A 19,321-nucleotide genomic window follows, 5' to 3' on the forward strand; every position below is an offset into this window, starting at 1 on the left:
GGGATCTATGCACCCAAATTGCGTGAAGATGTAGTCTCATGTCAGTTCTAGTATAATATATTTGTCCAATGAATACCCCGTTTATCATCTGCATTTCTTCTTGGTGCAGCAATTTTAATGGGCAATAGCGTAATTATTTATTTTGGAAACAGCTCTCCCAGTGTCTCACACTCGCATGATGAATTTAAAATTTCTTTACATGATATTAGCTGAGTACCCAGTATTTCCCGGTTTGTATTTATTCCAATTCTACTATCCATCTCCTCCTACCCGTATCTGTGCACCTCCACCCTCATGTGTGTCCATGTCCTGCTTCCCCCTCTCTGTCTGTCCATCTCTTCCTTACCCTTCACTCTTCACGCTATCAGCTCCACCCTAATAGGAGGTTGCTGGTTCTTAGCCCAAAAGGATTTCTTTCCAGATTGTAAGTAATACGAGTATCAAGTTTTGTCAGCCACGGCTTTGCCGCATACGCACATGTCACATACAGTTCACATGTATTTGATACATTTCACACATATTCGCACACGTATTTTACCTGCATCTCTAGCCAATTTCCGCCTGAAGTTCAGTTCCCACGCACCTCGATATGTATGACGTCACATCTGCTGAACTATGTGGCGTACAACGAATTATCTGGTAGGTATATTCATCCACGTATGTGGATACTGTTGTGGCGTAACAAGCTAGTCACGCCACACTGAGGAGGAAGCCGAAAGGCACGCGTACACACACGCCGACTGGCGTCAAGTCTGGAACAGGATAAGTTATGACTGCTATAAAGAAAATACGTAGCCTTGGAATATACTTAACTTTTAATCACTCCTTGTGGTACATCTCTCGTGACTATACAAATGAGAATCGTAAGATACATGCACTGTTACAATTGGCGCCTTGCTAAGTTGTAGCCATTAACTTAGCTGAAGGCTATTCTAACTGTCTCTCGGCAAATGAGAGCAAAGGCTTCGTCCGTATAGTCGCTAGCAACGTCGTCGTACAACTGGGGCGAGTTCTCGTACGTCTCTCGAGACCTGCCGTGTGGTGGCGCTCGGTCTGCGATCACACAGTGGCGACACGCGGGTCCGACATGTACTAATGGACCGCGGCCGATTTAAGCTACCACCTAGCAAGTGTGGTGTCTGGCAGTGACACCACAGATACTATCTGCAAAATGTGTTGAAAATACACTTAGTAGTAATGAAGTAATAAATTAAGACGTCATGAAAGATGCTGCTGTTTTCTGCATGAACAGGGAAAATGTAGTTTTTTGTGGTGCTTGTCAGCGAGAAAAAGATTCATAAAAGTTTGTTAAAAGTCTCTAAGTGCTCTCATTCTCAAATACTAAATAAATAAAGTTTGGGCATTCGTGCGTCGTGAGCTACAGTTCTTTTTCGCGCCCCCCCCTCCCCCCACTCATCCCTTTATTATGTAGGTGGTACTTATGCCCACAAAGACTCTTTCCAGACAGGAAGTGATGTGTACCAAGTTTGGTTGAAAATAGTCCAGTCGTTTAGATGTGGAATATACACACATACACCAGCTGAGTACCTGGTATTGCCCAGGTGTGTATTCACCCCAGTCTTCTGTTAGTCCATCTTCTCCTTCACCTCCTTTCTGTTCATCTCCTCCTCTCCCATTCTCTTTCCATCTCCTCCACTCTCAATTTCTGTCCACCTCCATCTACTTCTCTCTCTATCCACATTTACATCCTCCTCTCCTTGTTCATCTCCTCCTCTTTCCTTTCTCCGTTCTTATCTTCCTCCCCCTCTTTCTGTCCATCTCTTCCCCTTTCTCTGTACATTTCCTACTAACCCTCTATTGGCTCATCTCCACCTCGCTCCTCTATATGCTTCTCTCTTCCTTTCCCTGTCTCTGTACATTTGATCCTCTTTCCTTTCGCTATCCACGTGCTCCTCTTTCCTTTCTCTGTCCATCTGCTCCTCCTTCCTTTCTCAGACCATCTGCTCCTCCTTCCTTTATCTGTCCATCTGCTCCTCCTTCCTTCCTCTGTCAATCTGCTCCTCCTTCCTTCCTCTGTCCATCTGCTCCTCCTTCCTTCCTCTGTCCATCGCACCTCTCCCTTCTCTATGTTCATCTTTTCCCCTTTCTCTGTCCATTTCCTACTCCCTTTGTATGGGTTCTCCTACTCCTCTCTCGTTCTGTATGCCTGTCTCTTCCTCTCCCTGTCTCTGTCCATCTGATCCTCTGTCCTTTCTATGCCCATCTGCTCCTCTTTCCTTTCTATGCCCATCTGCTCCTCTTTCCTTTATCCATCTTCCTCTCTTCCAACTCTGTCCATCTACTCCTCTTCCCTTTCTGTCCATGTCCTCCTCTCCTCACTCTGTCCATGTGCTCCTCTCCTCACTCTATCCATGACCTCCTCTCTGACCATCTCCTCCTCTCTGTCCATCTCCTCCTCAATGTCCATCTCCTCCTCTGTGTCCATCTCCTCCTCTGTGTCCATCTCCTCCTCACTGTCAGTCTCATCCTCTGTCCATCTCCTCTTCCCACTCTGTCCATATCCTCCTCTCCACACTCTGTCCACATCCTCCTCTCTGCACTCTGTCCACATCCTCCTCTCCCCTTTCTGTCATTTCCTCCTCTCCCCTCCCTGTCCATCTCATCCTCTCCCGACTCTGTCCATCTCCTCCTCTCCCCACTCTGCCCATCTCCTCGTCTCCCCACTCTGCCCATCTCCTCCTCTCCCCACTCTGCCCATGTCGTCCTCTCCCCACTCTGCCCATCTCCTCCTCTCCCAACTCTGCCCATCTCCTCCTCTCCCCACTCTGCCCATCTCCTCCTCTCCCCACTCTGCCCATCTCCTCCTCTCCCCACTCTGCCCAAGTCCTCCTCTCCCCTCTCTTTCCATCTCCTCCTGTCCTCACACTCTCCTGCTCTCCCCACTCTGTCTATCTCCTCTCCCCACTCGATCCATGTCCTTCTCTCCCCACTCGATTCATCTCCTCTCTGCACTCTGTCAAATGGTTCAAATGGCTCTGAGCACTATGGGACTCAACATCTTAGGTCATAAGTCCCCTAGAACTTAGAACTACTTAAACCTAACTAACCTAAGGACATCACACACACCCATGCCCGAGGCAGGATTCGAACCTGCGACCGTAGCAGTCCCGCAGTTCCGGACTGCAGCGCCAGAACCGCACGGCCACCGCGGCCGGCTGCACTCTGTCCACATCCTCCTCTTCCCTCTCTGTTTTTTCCTCCTCTCCCCTCTCTGTCAATCTCATCTTCTCCCCTCTCTGTCAAGCTCATCCTCTCCCGACTCTGTTATCTCATCCTCTCCCCACTCTATTCATGTCCTCCTCTCTCCTCTCTGTTCATCTACTTCTCTCCTCACTCTGTCCATTTCCTCCTGTCTCCATTCTGTCCATGTCGTCCTCTCCCCACTCTGCCCATCTCCTCCTCTCCCCACTCTTTTCATCTCCTCCTCTTCCCACTCTTTTGATCTCCTCCTCTTCCCACTCCCTCCATCGCCTCCTATCCCCAGTCTATTCATCTACTTCTCTCTCAACTCTATTAATCTCTTCCTCCTTGCAGTCGATCCAACTGTACCCTTGTCCTTCCACCTCACTTTCTCTCCATCTCCTCCTTCCCCTCCTCTCTCCACATTGTCACGCTCACTTCAATAGGAGGATGGTAATTCATACACCAACAATGCTTCTTTCCCGACTGTAAAATCTGTGCACCAAATTTGGTTTAGGATGAGCTTTTTACCGTGGCTTCACCCACGTACACACATGTCAGACACATTTCACATATATTTATCACATATGTGGCTACTGTGTGTGTAATGTACCTAGAATTAGTAGTAAAGAAGTAAGAAATTAAAACGTCGTGCAACATATGGCAGTTTTTCATGCATCCGAGTGTTTATGGGGCTATAATTCCTGAACAATGTGTTGTCCAATCATATAATTTCCTGGGTACATTTGACGGCATATATGGATACTGTCTGCGAAATGAGCTGCGAATGCAGCTAAGAGAAAAGAAGTAATAAATTACAATGTTATGCTTCATGCGACAGTTTGCTACATGAACAGTGAAAATGTAGTAAGCCATACACTTTTTTCCTTTCATCATTTTGTGGGTGCCGACTGCGCGACAAGTATTTTATATGTTTGAAATTACGAGTAAAGTTTGTAGCAAGTCTCTAAATGCGCTCTTTCTCAAATACTGGATGACTACATTATGAATATTCGCGAATCTTGGGCTACACTGCTTTTTCACCCTCATCCCCCATTACTTTGACAAGGAGGTTAGTCTTATCCCCAAAGGTGTGATTTCTAAGCAGTAAGTGAATTGTGTGCAAACTTTGTCGAAATTGTGCCAGTGGTTTAGGAGAAGATGGGGAACATACATACGTACATCCATTTTTATAGTATGGATGTATGGATGGATGTATGCATATGTACATCCATTTTTATAATATGTATGAGTTATTGGTTTACACCTTCAATTAGCTACTTTTACTTATAAAGAACTTAAAGGACTGTATATTTGCCATCGAGTAGCTGGAGAGACTGGAGGCAGTACGAAATTTACACATGCTAACAGAAGTAAAATTGAGGTTCAGATAACTCTTTCAAGGGCGGTGGGCCGGCCGGTGTGTCCGAGCGGTTCTAGGCGCTTCAGTTTGAAACCGCGCGACCGCTACGGTCGCAGGTTCGAATCCTGCCTCGGGCGTGGATGTGTGTGATGTCCTTAGGTTAGTTAGGTTTAAGCTAAGTTCTAGGGGACTGATGACCTCAGTTGTTAAGTCCCATAATGTTCAGAGCCATTTGAACCATTTTTTTAAGGGCGGTGGTTACCGATGTTAACCACTTATTTTACAACGCATGTTGGTCAAATAGGGCAGCAGTTGTCATTGCGAGTCACACACGTAATTTAGGGAATTCTCGCTAGATAACATGGTATTAGATATCAAGTAAGTATTTTCATATGTGAATGTAGTTAGGTAATTAAAGACTGATTTAATGAAATACGTTCTGCCACTGATAAAGACAGACAGCCGAGGAGAGCGTAATCTGCAACTCCACAACTGAGTGCTCGCGGCCCAGCTACCGCCCAGGGACGCGGTCGAACGCACGGCCGGCGCTGTAAACACACCGCTGACGTACGCGGCCGCAGCTACGAGGGCAACGCACCCCCATCCTGTGACGTCAAACAATATTCTGGAAACGTACAATGAGAACGTCTCACAGACTGGTAACATAGATATGCACGCTGAGTTTACAGATACCGATTCTAGTCAACGTAAAATGGAACCTACAAAAGCACCGAAAACTGCGAAGTTCTCCTACCAAAATCCGTACCGACTGTCATACAAAACGTGGAAAAGGGCAGTAACGCATCTGAAGATCGTATTGCAACAACTCGTAAGAATAATACATTCAACATCTGAGACTGAGGCTCCCAAAACGAGAAGCAAATTGCGTAAAACCAATATGAAGGACAAAGCACAAAGTCACGACATATCAGATTAACAAAAAGACTTTCCAGTACGAGTCGAGGCAAGGAAGACAGCAGAAGCAACCTCTTGATGAGCCCAAATTAAAGAACAAACAGCGTAGGAAGCCAAGCAGCTACCGGTCGCACTTCTGGAAAAAGGAAATCTGAAGTAAAAAATGAAGATAAAATCTTAGCTGCGGTAAGGTGGAGCCAAATGAAACATTTCAACTTTTTGGGCCCCTATAGCACATATTTTACTAGCCATGTTAAATTGTAATGGTGAAGAGATCACAGTTTTAAGTTATATATGATAAATGCACGTTGCTTAAAATGTTCAAATGTGTGTGAATTCCTAAGGAAGCAAACTGATGAGGTCATCTGTCCCTAGAATTACACACTACTTAAACTAACTTACGCTAAGAACAACACACACACCCATGCGCGAGGGAGGACTCGAACCTCCGACGGGAGGGGCCGCGCAATCCATGACATGTCTCCTCCGACGGAGACAGCCACTCGATCTATGACAAGGCGTCTGTAACCGCGCGGTCACTTCGCGCGGCATTGCTTCAAAATCTATTATTCTTCATCGTAAAGAGCAAAATTTAAGATGTTGAAATAACGGCGAAATTAAAAATTCGTGGGGATATTTGAATCGTAAATGTGGCTACGTGAATCACTGAAAACTGTCATAAAGTTATACACAATATGGAAGATAATAGCCGCGCGGGGTAACCGCGAGGTCAGGGGCGCCTTGTCACGGATCGAGTGGCCGTCCCCGTCGGAGGTTCGAGTCCTCCCTCGGGCATCGTTGTGTGTGTTGTCCTTAGTGTAAGTTAGTTTAAGTTAGATTACGTAGTGTGTAAGCTTAGGGACCGATGACCTCAGCGGTTTGGTCTCATAGAACTTAAAAGAAAAGATAACATTTTTTAAGTGTTCCAGTAGTTGTTACACGCGTTTTCCACAGCGGCATTGGTTACGACCACAAAAATTCCGTGAAACCACTCCTTGCACTTATCACAACTAATCCAGTCCACTCTCTTCACAGATATATGTAGTAATATTTGATGCCGCGAAACCACATGGTATGTTTTTTTCTCCGGACTCAACTTCCGGAAATGGTGAAGAAGAGTCCTCTTCTGTATTTGAAGTTTCTCTTTAACATCCAGTGCGTTTCTGGAACCTTTGACATTCTTTCTTTGGGAGTTTCAAAGAGCAACTTTCTCTTCCCTCATGTAAGATTGAGATGAACTGGTGATGTTAGATGGCAAGCTCAATTTTTCTCCCTCGTCGCACGTTTGGTACCAAGTGATTTTCGTTGGAATTGGTAAAACAGAAGAAAACAATTATGATTAACTTTCTGAGCTCTGAATCTCCGAAATTGTTAGAGGAGTAGGAGTTGGAGGACCTGGATCTACTTCAAAAAAATGGGTCAACTGTCTCTGAGCACTATGGGACTTCACATCTGAGGTCATCAGTCCCCTAGAACCTAGAACTACTTAACTAACCTAAGGTTATCACAATCATCCATGCCCGAGGCAGGATTCGAACCAGCGACCGGGATTTACCTCGATTCTGTGGTAATACAGCGGGGATCATCATTCAGAAATGTGGACGAAGGAATGCATTTGTGTGATGGTATCAAGTTTTGATTAAAGGCGAAAATTTCCTTGCACTCAGATCCCTTCACAGCATATTCTACATTACTTTCACGTCTCAAGCCGACGTCGAAAATTTTACAAGAACTAATTCTGAAACTGAGGCTGAATGATTATTGTCTAAAAATTAGGCTAAATAAATACTTTAATAAATAAGGAATAATACAAATTATATTCAGATCCAGAAAGTACCACGAAGTCTAATTCACATAGCCCCACTCCTTTTTTTTTTTGACGTGTAAGCAGTTGCTTAAATTTATAACAAATGTGACTAGTCGTTCTGTTGTCCGATCTGGTGGATAGTACAAAACTGGTTGCGGAAAGCTTATAATAATAACAATAATCATTATTTTAAGAAGATTTAAAACTACACGACGGACCGTTATAAGCTATGTCTTCCCTCTTCTGTTTCCATCTGAATGATTTGTGTCTAAATTAAATATATTTCGTTAAAGCTCCTTGCCACTTGTGCACAACTTGTCTTGCTACGTCCAAGATGTGCACACAGACTAAGCAGTAAAATATTTTCTTGTTTATAATTCAGAAAGTCCCACCCTGCCCTAGAATGGACTGAGCCACTGAAACGGAAACTGATGAGGAAACCTGACATCGACAAGCAACGAATCACTTCAATTGGTAATTGATATTTGGAAGTGGTGACGACAATCTTCATGAAATCAATTCTGGGTCATTGCAGTAAAAATTGGAAAATAAAGTTTCGTCAGCATATGAATCCATAAAATTACAAGAAAGTATATTATTGAATAATGCCTAAGTGAAAGTGTAAAATTATATGGTAGAGATGGAATAAACTTATAACATAATGACGTTAAACATGATCATAATTTGAAGTCCACACAAAAATACAAAATGGAAAATACCTATATAATTCTGTCACCAATATTGCTGTTTTACTGTGGTAATGACTCCATGTCTTAAGATTAAAGCTTTCTTGAAATTTTATGTCGATGTCGGTAACTTTGTGGTCTACGCATCAATAAAATCGGATCCGAAGCATTTTAGGACACAAATTTTACATCGAAATTAAAGAGTTTATTAGACAAATTTTACCAATTTGTTAAAGACAATATTTCATAAGCAAGGTATAGGTTTATATCGTAAAAAAATTACAGTAGGACACACATTCTGGTACAAGAAATACTGAACAAAAATGAACGCCACGTACTAGCTACTTTCACATGTTTGATTCAGAGATTAAACTACACGTTCGATTCCAAAAATGTTACATAAATCAATGAACTATGTGCACCGCATACGTTACATTTGCTTTTGAACCTGTTTTAACTACCTTATGTAGGGGATGTGACACTCAATTCACATCAGTTCAGTAGCATATATTAATGACTTTAAAAGAGGGATGAGTATTGTTCATGTATGAAGAAAAAGACAATTAATGTAGACTCAAATATATTCTATTGATTTTATTTTCTCTTTTTGAAGAGCATAAGCGAAAAAGGTTACTTTTATGAAGATGTAATTATTTAAGGAGTAGGTATCTATGTTTATTGCTTGCATCTGAAACCACGCCGAGAACGCAAAAAAAAAAAAAAAAAAAAAAAAAAAGATGAACGCAGGGTAGGGCTGAAGGGAAGGAAGGAGGACCTTTAAAAAAGAGCAAATCGAGAAGTGGAATAAAAGTCGGCAGAGAACAAAAAGTCTGTAAAGCACTTGCCCGGGAAAAGCAACGTCCCTAGTTCGAGTCCTGGTTTGATTATAAGCTGCCAAGGAGTTTCCTTCGTGTATAGTTTACAGAAGTAAAACTAGCCTCCGGGTCCGTTTTCTATCAGTACTTATATAAGGAAAGTTGCTCAAACTTTGTGAAAGAATTTGAATGGCTCTGAGCTCTATACGACTTAACTTCTGAGGTCATCAGTCGCCTAGAACTTAGAACTAATTAAACCTAACTAGCCTAAGGACATCACACACATCCATGCCCGAGGCAGGATTCGAACCTGCGACCGTAGCGGTCGCTCGATCCCACACTGTAGCGCCTAGAACCGCACGGCCACTCCGGCCGGCAAAGAATTTGACTTGCAAAGTAATCATCACTAGCATAACTTCGAACAAACTGCATATAAGTGATTGTTACTTTTAACTTGAATCAGAAAGCTGCCTGAATTACTTAAAAGTATTGCAATGTTTTTGAAAGAATGTTGATACTATATCTTGTTTCCTGTATTATATTCATGCATAATGGTAGTGAACTGTGTATGCATGTGACTGCGGTGCTGTAACGCTGCTAGGCTCCCTTGGGTGCGCGTTGTTTCAGTGTACTACCATTCCCCTGAAATCCCATCGGATATTCCATTTAATAAAGTAATGACTCCGCAATATAAATAAGATAACGTTATTGGTATTAGGTTTATATAATCAAAATTTTTGTAGAGCGTTTGCTCATCCACTTCAAAACCTAAAACCGCAGCAATCACATCCGCGGAAAGTCCCATTGCTGTAATCAATATTCCGATTGTTAATAGAGAAACCACCGGGTATGTTGCAGTTTGTATGAATTCCGTATTGCCTACAGCAGTCGGAGGCCACAGAAATTTCACGGCTATGCTCCTCAGCGCAGAGGGAGCTGGCGGCATTTGACGCACCTGTGCTGGAGTGTTCGGCGGGATGCGGCGGTGTGAGGGGCAGCGCCGGTGAGCCCCTCTGTAGCAGCAGGCTGCGCTCGTTGCGGCGAAACTTGGCGCGCCTGTTCTGGAACCACACCTGTGGACACAAACACAGACGTCACAAGGAGAGTCAGTCTTGTCAAACTGCACCTATCTGTTTATTCACCCTGTCCTGCGATATATCGTGCACACAAATGTTTAGACTAATCTGCACATATACCCTGGTGGCACTGCTGTTACAATCGGTAGACTCTAATTCGGAAGTAGCTGGGACCAAATTCCTACCTGACCCGGACATCCAGAATCGAGTTTTACGTGAGCTTCTTAAATACGCAGCTGGTCGTTAAATGAATGAAATCTTACTTAATGTCTGCAAACAGTAACTTGGGTAGAAAATACTATTAAATTTCTAGAAGAACTGTGGGTACACAGGGTGCAAAATTTGGTACACAGAGCTTCCACTGTGACAGCAACAATGGCTCTAACCTGGCTGGGAATCGAGTCGAAGTGACGTGTTGTTGTTGTTGTGGTCTTCAGTCCAGACTGGTTTGATGCAGCTCTCCATGCTACTCTATCATGTGCAAGTTTCTTCATCTCCCAGTACTTACTGCAACCTACATCCTTCTGAATCTGCTTAGTGTATTCATCTCTTGGTCTCCCTCTACGACTTTTACCCTCCGCGCTGCCCTCTAATACTAAATTTGTGATCCCTTGATGCCTCAGAACATGCCCTACCAACCGGTCCCTTCTTCTTGTCAAGTTGTGCCACAAACTCCTCTTCTCCCCTATTCTAGTCAATACCTCCTCATTAGTTACGTGATCTACTCATCTAATCTTCAGCATTCTTCTGTAGCACCACATTTCGAAAGCTTCTATTCTCTTCTTGTCTAAACTATTTATCGTCCATGTTTCACTTCCATACATGGCTACACTCCATACAAATACTTTCAGAAACGACTTCCTGACACTTAAACTAATACTCGATGTTAAACAAATTTCTCTTCTTCAGAAAAGCTTTCCTTGCCATTGCCAGTCTACGTTTTATATCCTCTCTACGTCGACCATCATCAGTTATTTTGCTTCCCAAATAGCAAAACTCCTTTACTACTTTAAGTGCCTCATTTCCTAATCTAATTGCCTCAGCATCACCCGACTTAATTCGACTACATTCCATGATCCTCGTTTTGCTTTTGTTGATGTTCATCTTATATCCTCCTTTCAAGACACTGTCCATTCCGGTCAACTGCTCTTCCAAGTCCTTTGCTGTCTCTGACAGAATTACAATGTCATCGGCGAACCTCAAAGTTTTTATTTCTTGTCCATGGATTTTAATACCTACTCCAAATCTTTCTTTCGTTTCCTTTACTGCTTGCTCACTATACAGATTGAATAACAACCCTGTCTCACTCCCTTCCCAACCACCGCTTCCCTTTCATGTCCATCGACTCTTATAACTGCCATCTGCTTTCTGTACAAATTGTAAATAGCCTTTCGCTTCCTGTATTTTACCCCTGCCACCTTTAGAATTTGAAAGAGAGTATTCTAGTCAACATTGTCAAAAGCTTTCTCTAAGTCTACAAATGCTAGAAACGTAGGTTTGCCTTTCCTTAATCTTTCTTCTAAGATAAGGCGTAAGGTCAGTATTGCCTCACGTGATGCCAGTCGTAACGGCTGCTGAGTGTGGCATGCCGGTGTCTTGCAACACATGGCCATACATTTTCAGTGGGTGAAAGATCTGGAGAATGTGCTGCGTATGGCAGTGATAGAGGTAGATCAGGGCAATCGAGGCAAGGTGCAGTTTTGTGTTACCTTGTCGAAATATAACTTCACAGACCACAGTCACGGCACTCAACAAGTCAAAAATGTAACGGCTGCTGCTCAGATTACAGGCGAAGCTAACTGGAGGCCACCGTTTTGTATACCCAGCAGCATGTCATACCATCACAACAAATGCTGGGCCGTATGAAGATGACAAATGCAATCAGTCATGATTCATTCTTCTCGGAGCCTCTGAACACAGATACATCCACCGCAATACTGTCCGTACACAGAGCCGGGACCAGTCATAAAAATGTGGTACTTAGTCCAAGGCTGTCACTGGATACACCACTGTCTCTGTGCTGCCGCGTCAAGGGAAGTCGCAACAATGATCGATGCGCTGACAAGCCGTGGGCCCCAGTGTAGTAGCGGGGTAACCGATTGTTTTCAACAGCCGTTTGGCAGTCGACTGTTTTTTCCCTAACTTGTTTTTTTCAATCGAAAGAAGCAGAGGAATGAAATCTGTCTGGAGCCCGTCACCCCACGTTTGAATGGTATCACTTATTGATAGATAAACGGCTGACCTAAGTATTTGTCAGTTTCCAAGATAGCAGATACTGATCGAAGTGGCACAGGGGGTCACTGGACTCACATTCTGGAGGGTTGCGACTTTCAATACCCCACCCGAATATTATGAATTAGTTTTATCATGCTTCCTCTCACTTGCATAAGCAAATACATGGATGGCTTGTTCGATAAGGAAACGACTGATTTCGTCACACTTTCTCTTCCCCGACCCGTAATTCTGATACGTTTCTAATGACCTCTTCGTCGACGTCGCTTTCGACTCTTCATCGACATCTACATCATACTCCGCTTGCCACTTAACGGTGTGGTGGAGGGTACTTCTTGTGCGAGTAACTGACCCCCCACCCCCCACCCCTTCCCTGATTTACTAGCGACTGGCGCGCGGGAAGAATGATGTCGGTAATCCTTTGCATTACCACAAATTTCACGAACTTACTCATCGTGCCCATTTCACGAAATGTGTGTGGGTGGAAGTGATATGTTGTTCGACTCATCCCGGAAAGTGCTGTCCCGAAATTTCCGCAGTAAACATACACGTGATGCACACTGCCTCTCTTGTAGCGTCTGCCACTTTTGAGCACCTCTGAAACGCTGTCGCGCTGACAAAACGATACCGAAAGGAAACGCACCGCTCATCGTTCGATCATCTCTATCCTTTCTATCGGTCGTATCCGATAAGGATCCCACATTGATGAGCAGTAGTCTAGAATCGGTCGAACGAGCACCTTGTAAGCCACGTCCTTCATGAATGGTTACATTTTCTTAATTGTTCCTATGAATCTTAATCTAACATCTGCTTTTCCTACAATTTGCTTTATGTGGTCATTGTACTTAACGTCGCTCTGTATTGTTACCCCTAGATATTTTACGGTAGATAGTGTTTCCAGCAATTGGTCACCAATAGCGTAGTAATATAGTAGGGGATTTCATTTCGTACGTATGCGTAATATGTTACATTTGCTTACTTTCAGGCCGGCCGCGGTGGCCGTGAGGTTCTAGGCGCTGCAGTCCGGAACCGCGGGACTGCTACGGTCGCAGGTTCGAATCCTGCCTCGGGCATGGATGTGTGTGATGTCCTTAGGTAGTTCTAAGTTCTAGGGGACTGATGACCTAAGATGTTAAGTCCCATAGTGCTCAGAGCCATTTGAGCCATTTTATTTACTTTCAGGATCAGCTGCCTGAGACTACACCATTCCATCAGTCTTCTGTGGGTTAGCCGGCAGGAGTGGACGAGCCGTTCTAGGCGCTTCAGTCTGGAACCGCGCGACCGCTACGGTCGTAGGTTCGAATCCTGCCTCGGGTATGGATGTGTGTGATGTTCTTAGGTTAGTTAATTGTAAGTAGTTCTAAGTTCTAGAGGACTGATGACTTCAGATGTGGTCGTGCGGTAGCGTTCTCGCTTCTCACGCCCGGGTTCCCGGGTTCGATTCCCGGCGGGGTCAGGGATTTTCTCTGCCTCGTGATGGCTGGGTGTTGTGTGCTGTCCTTAGGTTAGTTAGGTTTAAGTAGTTCTAAGTTCTAGGGGACTGATGACCATAGATGTAAAGTCCCATAGTGCTCAGAGTCATTTGAATCATTTTGAACTTCAGATGTTAAGTTACATAGTGCTCAGAGCCATTTGAACCATCTGCGGGTCATACTGCAAATCAATAATGTCTTCTGGCGTTGCTACTTTCTTATAGACAACCGCTTCATCTCCGAACAATCTTAAAGAGCTTCAGACGCTTCCTACTAGATCATTTATATATATTGTTAACAGTAGTAACACTCCTACCATACTTCTTTGGTGTACTCCGAAAATTACCATTACAACTGTCGATTTTGTTCCCTTCAGTCGCAAATCTAGTCCGATGGTCAGCAATCTTTTATTATCCTTTTTTCGCTCAACAGCATTGCGGGACCGAGCATGGTGGCGTACTAGTTAGCACACTGGATTCGCATTCGGGAAGACAACAGTTCAAAGTCGCGTACGGCCATCCTGATTTAGATTTGCCGTGATTTTCCTAAAGCGCTTCAGACAAACACCAGGATGGTTCCTTCGAAAGGACATGAACAATTTCCTTTCCCATTGTTCCCTAATCCGAGATTGTGTTCTGTCTGTAATAACGTCGTTGTCGACAGGACCTTAAACACTAATCTCCTCCTAGTCCTCCTGTCATTGCGGGACGGTGTCAAATGCCTTCCTAAAGTTGCGGAGCACAGCGCCAACCTGACCTCTGTTGTCTACAGCGCTGTGCATTTAATGGAGGAACAGAGCGCTCTGAGTTTCGCAAGATCTCTGCGAAATCCATGTTGATTTTTGTAGAGAACATTTTCGTTTCACAAAAACGTCATAATTCTCGCGCATAAAAATATATTCCATAATTCTACAACAGATTTACTTAAACGATACAGACCTATAATTATGTGCACCTGTCCTACGACCCTTCTTGAAAACGGGAGTGACCTGCGCTTTTTTCCAGTCACTAGGTACCCATCGTTGTTCCAGCGAACTACGATAAACTGCTGCTGGCGGGGGAGCAATGTCTTTGTTATAAGAGAGGTAGAATCTTACATGTATCTCATCTGGTCCTGATGCCTTTCCATTACTAAGCGATTGTAGCTCCTTTTTTTATTTCGCCATCCGTTATCTCAATATCTGCCATATCGCTGTTCATTCGATGACTGAAAGGAGGTATCGTACTACGATTTATCGCGGTGAAACAATTTCGGAAGATGGAATTCAGTATTTCGGCCTTCTCTCTGTTATCTCCTGTTTCGGTGGCTGTATGGTCACTGAGTGAATGAATAGATGATTTCGACCCGCTTACTGATTTTACCTAAGACCAAAACCTCTTAGGGTCTCTAGGCTGAGAGGTTTACAAAATGTTACTTTCAAAGTCTCTGAACGTTTTCTCAATGATACCCATACGCTCATTTTTGCTTCGTTTAGGATTTATTTTCCTGCTAGATTTTGACTTTTCTTGAAGCTATGATGCTCTCTTTGTTTACGAAGCAGCTGTCTGACATGGCTATTAAACCACGACAGTCTTTCCCATTCCTCAAGACCTTGCTCGGAACGTACTTGTCTAAGGCATATTGAACGATGTTTTTGAATTTTTTCCATCTGTGTTCCACATCTTCGTCATCAGCACTGAATATTTCTTGCTGGCCAGTGTGGCCGAGCGGTTCTAGGCGCTTTAGTCTGGAACCGCACGACCACTACGGTCGCAGGTTCGATTGACTTCAACGATATAGACCTATAATTATGTGCATCTGTCCTACGATCCTTCTTGAAAACGGGAGTGACCTGCGCTTTTTTCCAGTCGCTAGGTACCCATCGTTGTTCCAGCGAACTACGATAAACTGCTGGTAGAGGGGGAGCAAGGTCTTTGTTATAAGAGTAGTAGAATCTTACATGTATCTCATCTGGTCCTGATGCATTTCCATTACTAAGCGATTGTAGCTGTGAAAAAATTTCCGTCGCTTGAACTCCTTCATGAGCAAGGATTTTTATAATTATGCTTTACCCAATGGAGTGGTGCTCCTGTTGCTACGACATCACGAGCGCTTCTCGGGCATGGATGTGTGTGATGACCTTAGGTTAGTTATGTTTAAGTAGTTCTAAGTTCTAGGGCACTGATGACCTCAGATGTTAAGTCCCATAGAGCTCAGAGCCATTTTTTGAATATTTTTTGTTGACTACTCAGATACTAAGCAATTTGTATCCTGTCGCTCTTGCTAAGCAAAAATATTTTCCTGCCTTTCTTAACATTCCATTTAATACCTGTAGTCATAGTCGTTATCACAGATAATTTCATTTAGGTTAACTGATTCGGTAAGTTCAGGTCTGTTTGTAGGTAGAATGACTAAGATGTTTCATTCTCGAGTTGTTTCTTCCATGTTTCGACGTGAAAGTGTAGTGGTGAACCCACGTGTCGTCACAAGTGACGTACCGACTCAAAAATGCGTTATCTTCTATCGGAAACGTCGGTGTAAGCTCTGATTGATTTCCGAACGTCTCGACTTCCGATATTCGGTCAAAAGGCGAGGGGACGTTTTGGTACACAATTCGCGGAACTTTAAGTTGTTTGTGATGATCGCTTGACAGGTCCCGTAACTTATTCCCACCTGTTCTGCAATTTTGGATACAATCAACCGTAGGTCGTCTTCAAGAAAGTCTCGAGCCGCGGGAATGTCTTCGTCGGTCTTGCAGGTCCGAGGATGGCGATCGTGTTCCTGATTTGCCATTTGTTGTCGCCCTCCTTTGAACTCTGTACGTGAGGCAAACAGACGAGTCTGGGTAAAAATTTCTGTCGCTTGAACTCCTTCATGAGCAAGGATTTTTATAATTATGCTTTACCCAATGGAGTGGTGCTCCTGTTGCTACGACATCACGAGCGCTTCTGACAAACTGATCGTGAATGTGGAATGGTCAGCTCTCCCCATTCCTAACGCACCCCTCTCCTCCCTTTTCCCCAAAAAAGCATACAAGAAACGCGGGTCTATTCCTACCAATCGTAGACTAAAAAACTAAACTAAACTCCTCCCGAACAGGCCGTGAAGGCCCAACGGTACCGACCGATCGCCGTGTCATCCACAGTTCACAGCCGTCACTGGATGCGGATATGGATGGGCATGCCGTCAGCACACCACTCTTCCGGCCGCATGTCAGTTTCCGAGACCGGAGCCGCTACTTCTCAATCACGTAGCTCCTCAGTTTGCCTCACAAGGGCTGAGTGCACCCCGCTTGCCAACAGCGCTCGGCAGATCGGATGGTCACCCATTCAAGTGCTAGCCCAGATCGACAGCGCTTAACTTCGGTGATCTGACGGGAACCGGTGTTACCACTGCGGCAAGACCGTTGGCACCAACCGTAGACTATCAGGAAGAAAAATCCCGTTATATTTGATTTACCACCGTATTTTGGAAACCACAAAAGGCCTACACTAGAAATGTGGGATTGGAGTTTTAACCATTTTCCTCCAGAAATTTACTCCAGCGTAGAGTTGTAAAACTATTGAAGGCTACCGTAGACTGTCAGATGTATGTGTCGACTACGGTAGCTTTTCTAGTACTCTTTGTCAGTTAAGATCGTAAACGCATTACCTGTGCATTAGGTGTGTTGCATACCTATAGGGTGTTGCCTGATTTCGACCTCTTCGTTTGCGTATGCCATCAGTGTCTTAGTAGATTCCGCTAGAAACTGGGAGTGACGAACCATCTAGAAACTGAGCGAGCCAGATAACCTACGGAACATTTTTGTTGTACGTGGTTATCTTCCTGTCCGTTACTTAAAAATAATTAGTATTTACAGCAAAATTTAAAATGTTAGTGTTTAATTCGGGTTTCATTGGAGAATTGTTGATTGGTCACGTGAAAATGAGGAATGTTAGAGCAAAAAGAAAAAAAAAAACAATAGAAATTTATGATATGGTGCTAGAAAACAAAATCTCATCGAAAAAAAGGGGACAATTACAAAAAAGGAAAAAAAAATACACACTGTACAACAGAAACATATCAAACATCGATTCAGTACTTCGTCGAGCTTATATGAAACATGTTTCCGTGATTTATGAAGAACTGTTGCTCTTATCAGTAATAACAGGAAACTCTGGCCTTTGATCATGATGAAGAACGTTCTACTGAGTGCAAAAGAAGAACAACAATTATATAGATTTTTATATGTTTGTGCACGTGCATCAAAGCAATTGCTTTGGTTACATCAATGCGCAGAAGCTACACTAGCAATTAAATTTTATTGCTTACAAAATGCAATTTATATCTTGTAAGGATATATATTGAGCGACGTGCGGTTCTATTTGTGTGTCACACACACACACACACACACACACACACACACACACACACACACACATGCACACACACACAAACTCACACAAAAAAGTCTTCGTCTCACAGTTTCTCTCACACATTCATTTGTGTTTCTTTCGCTACCAATGCTTCCAGTCCTATCCATAATCCTACCATTTACTGCGTCATTTATGTAGTGTACTAAAGCTACCGAACCGTAGTTTTGATAGAGCGTAAGTCTGCTCAAGTACCATATCTACCACGCTCGCATTTACGCTAAAGTATCATTGCTGAATAACTAGGAAATTCCGAATGACCTAGATAAAATTTATATTTGACAAATTGAATGTCAGCTCGTCTGTAACGTCAATGAACGCAAGATCGGGAACAACAACCGGAGAAAAATTAGTGGTGAAGAAAGGAAAAGTGATGTTTGAGGTCGCGTCGACGAGGAGATCATAAGAGACTTATCACTAACCTGAAATAGGAAAGGATGGGAAAGGCAACCGGACGTGTCCTTTTCAAAGGAACCACCCGAGAACTTACTATACTAGATGTAGGCAATCCAAAGGAAACCTAAGTGCTGACGGCCAGACGGAAACTAGAACATCATTCCTCCCGAATGCGAGTTCAGTGCCTTACACTCGTGCCACCTCACTCAGTAACATTATTAAAGGATAAACGTTCATTAAACAGTTTGTAGAAAACCAGTTACTGGGAAAAGCTACTGCTTCTCCAGTTAGTTGCTGCTTATCTACTGCTTGATTAATATATTGCACAAATGCACTGACTAATGCAAAGAATATTAGTCCATAACATGCTGTAAGAATATAGATATATTTACACGAAATACTGTTACTTATCATACTGGTAGTTTCCAATCCGCTACTCTAAATAATAGAAATATTTTTAAATTTGTAAAAGAAGTATATTTTAATTTGTGGGAATGCCGAATATATTACGTCTGCAAGCACCACAACTGAGAATTCTGTTCAGAATCCTACTACAAAGTACAAAACTAAACGAATATAATTTTTGGGTTTTTTACTCCAATACTATTAACGAGTAAATGGTCTGCGAAATAACCCTGAAGGGGCCTCTGCAGGTACACGATTATCTACTTTATACTATATTTTTATTTTTCGCTCTTGTTGAATAAATAATTCTTATCTTACTACAAAACTTAATTTCATGAGATTACAGGGTGAGAAGTATTAGAATAATCTAATATTTTGTCTGTACATTAAAAGAGTGAAACACATTCCTAAGTAAAAGTCACGCCAGTCTAAAATGTTGGATGGAATTGTCAATTTGCCGACGGTTCTAGCGTGTTATCCCTAAAAGCAGAAAGAAATTAGATAAATATTGTCTCATTTAGTGTATGATTAACTTCTATGTTTGGCCTCCGTACGCCTTTTT

At 43.2% G+C, this 19,321-nt stretch overlaps 1 protein-coding gene and 1 pseudogene across 2 annotated transcripts in view; both read right to left on the reverse strand.

Moving 5' to 3' along the window:
• The window catches only part of LOC126249559 (paired mesoderm homeobox protein 2-like), a 584,838-nt gene that overhangs the window by 148,212 nt on the left and 417,305 nt on the right, over nucleotides 1-19,321 (reverse strand). For both annotated transcript variants that reach the window (XM_049951224.1, XM_049951223.1), the window contains exon 3: nucleotides 9,743-9,860. In XM_049951224.1, coding sequence (XP_049807181.1) covers nucleotides 9,743-9,860 — 118 coding nt within the window. The remainder of the gene's footprint in view (nucleotides 1-9,742; nucleotides 9,861-19,321) is intronic.
• Nucleotides 16,840-16,957, reverse strand: LOC126250524 (5S ribosomal RNA; annotated as a pseudogene).

Source organism: Schistocerca nitens, chromosome 3 (genome assembly GCF_023898315.1).
Source record: "Schistocerca nitens isolate TAMUIC-IGC-003100 chromosome 3, iqSchNite1.1, whole genome shotgun sequence".
NCBI lineage: Eukaryota > Metazoa > Arthropoda > Insecta > Orthoptera > Acrididae > Schistocerca > Schistocerca nitens.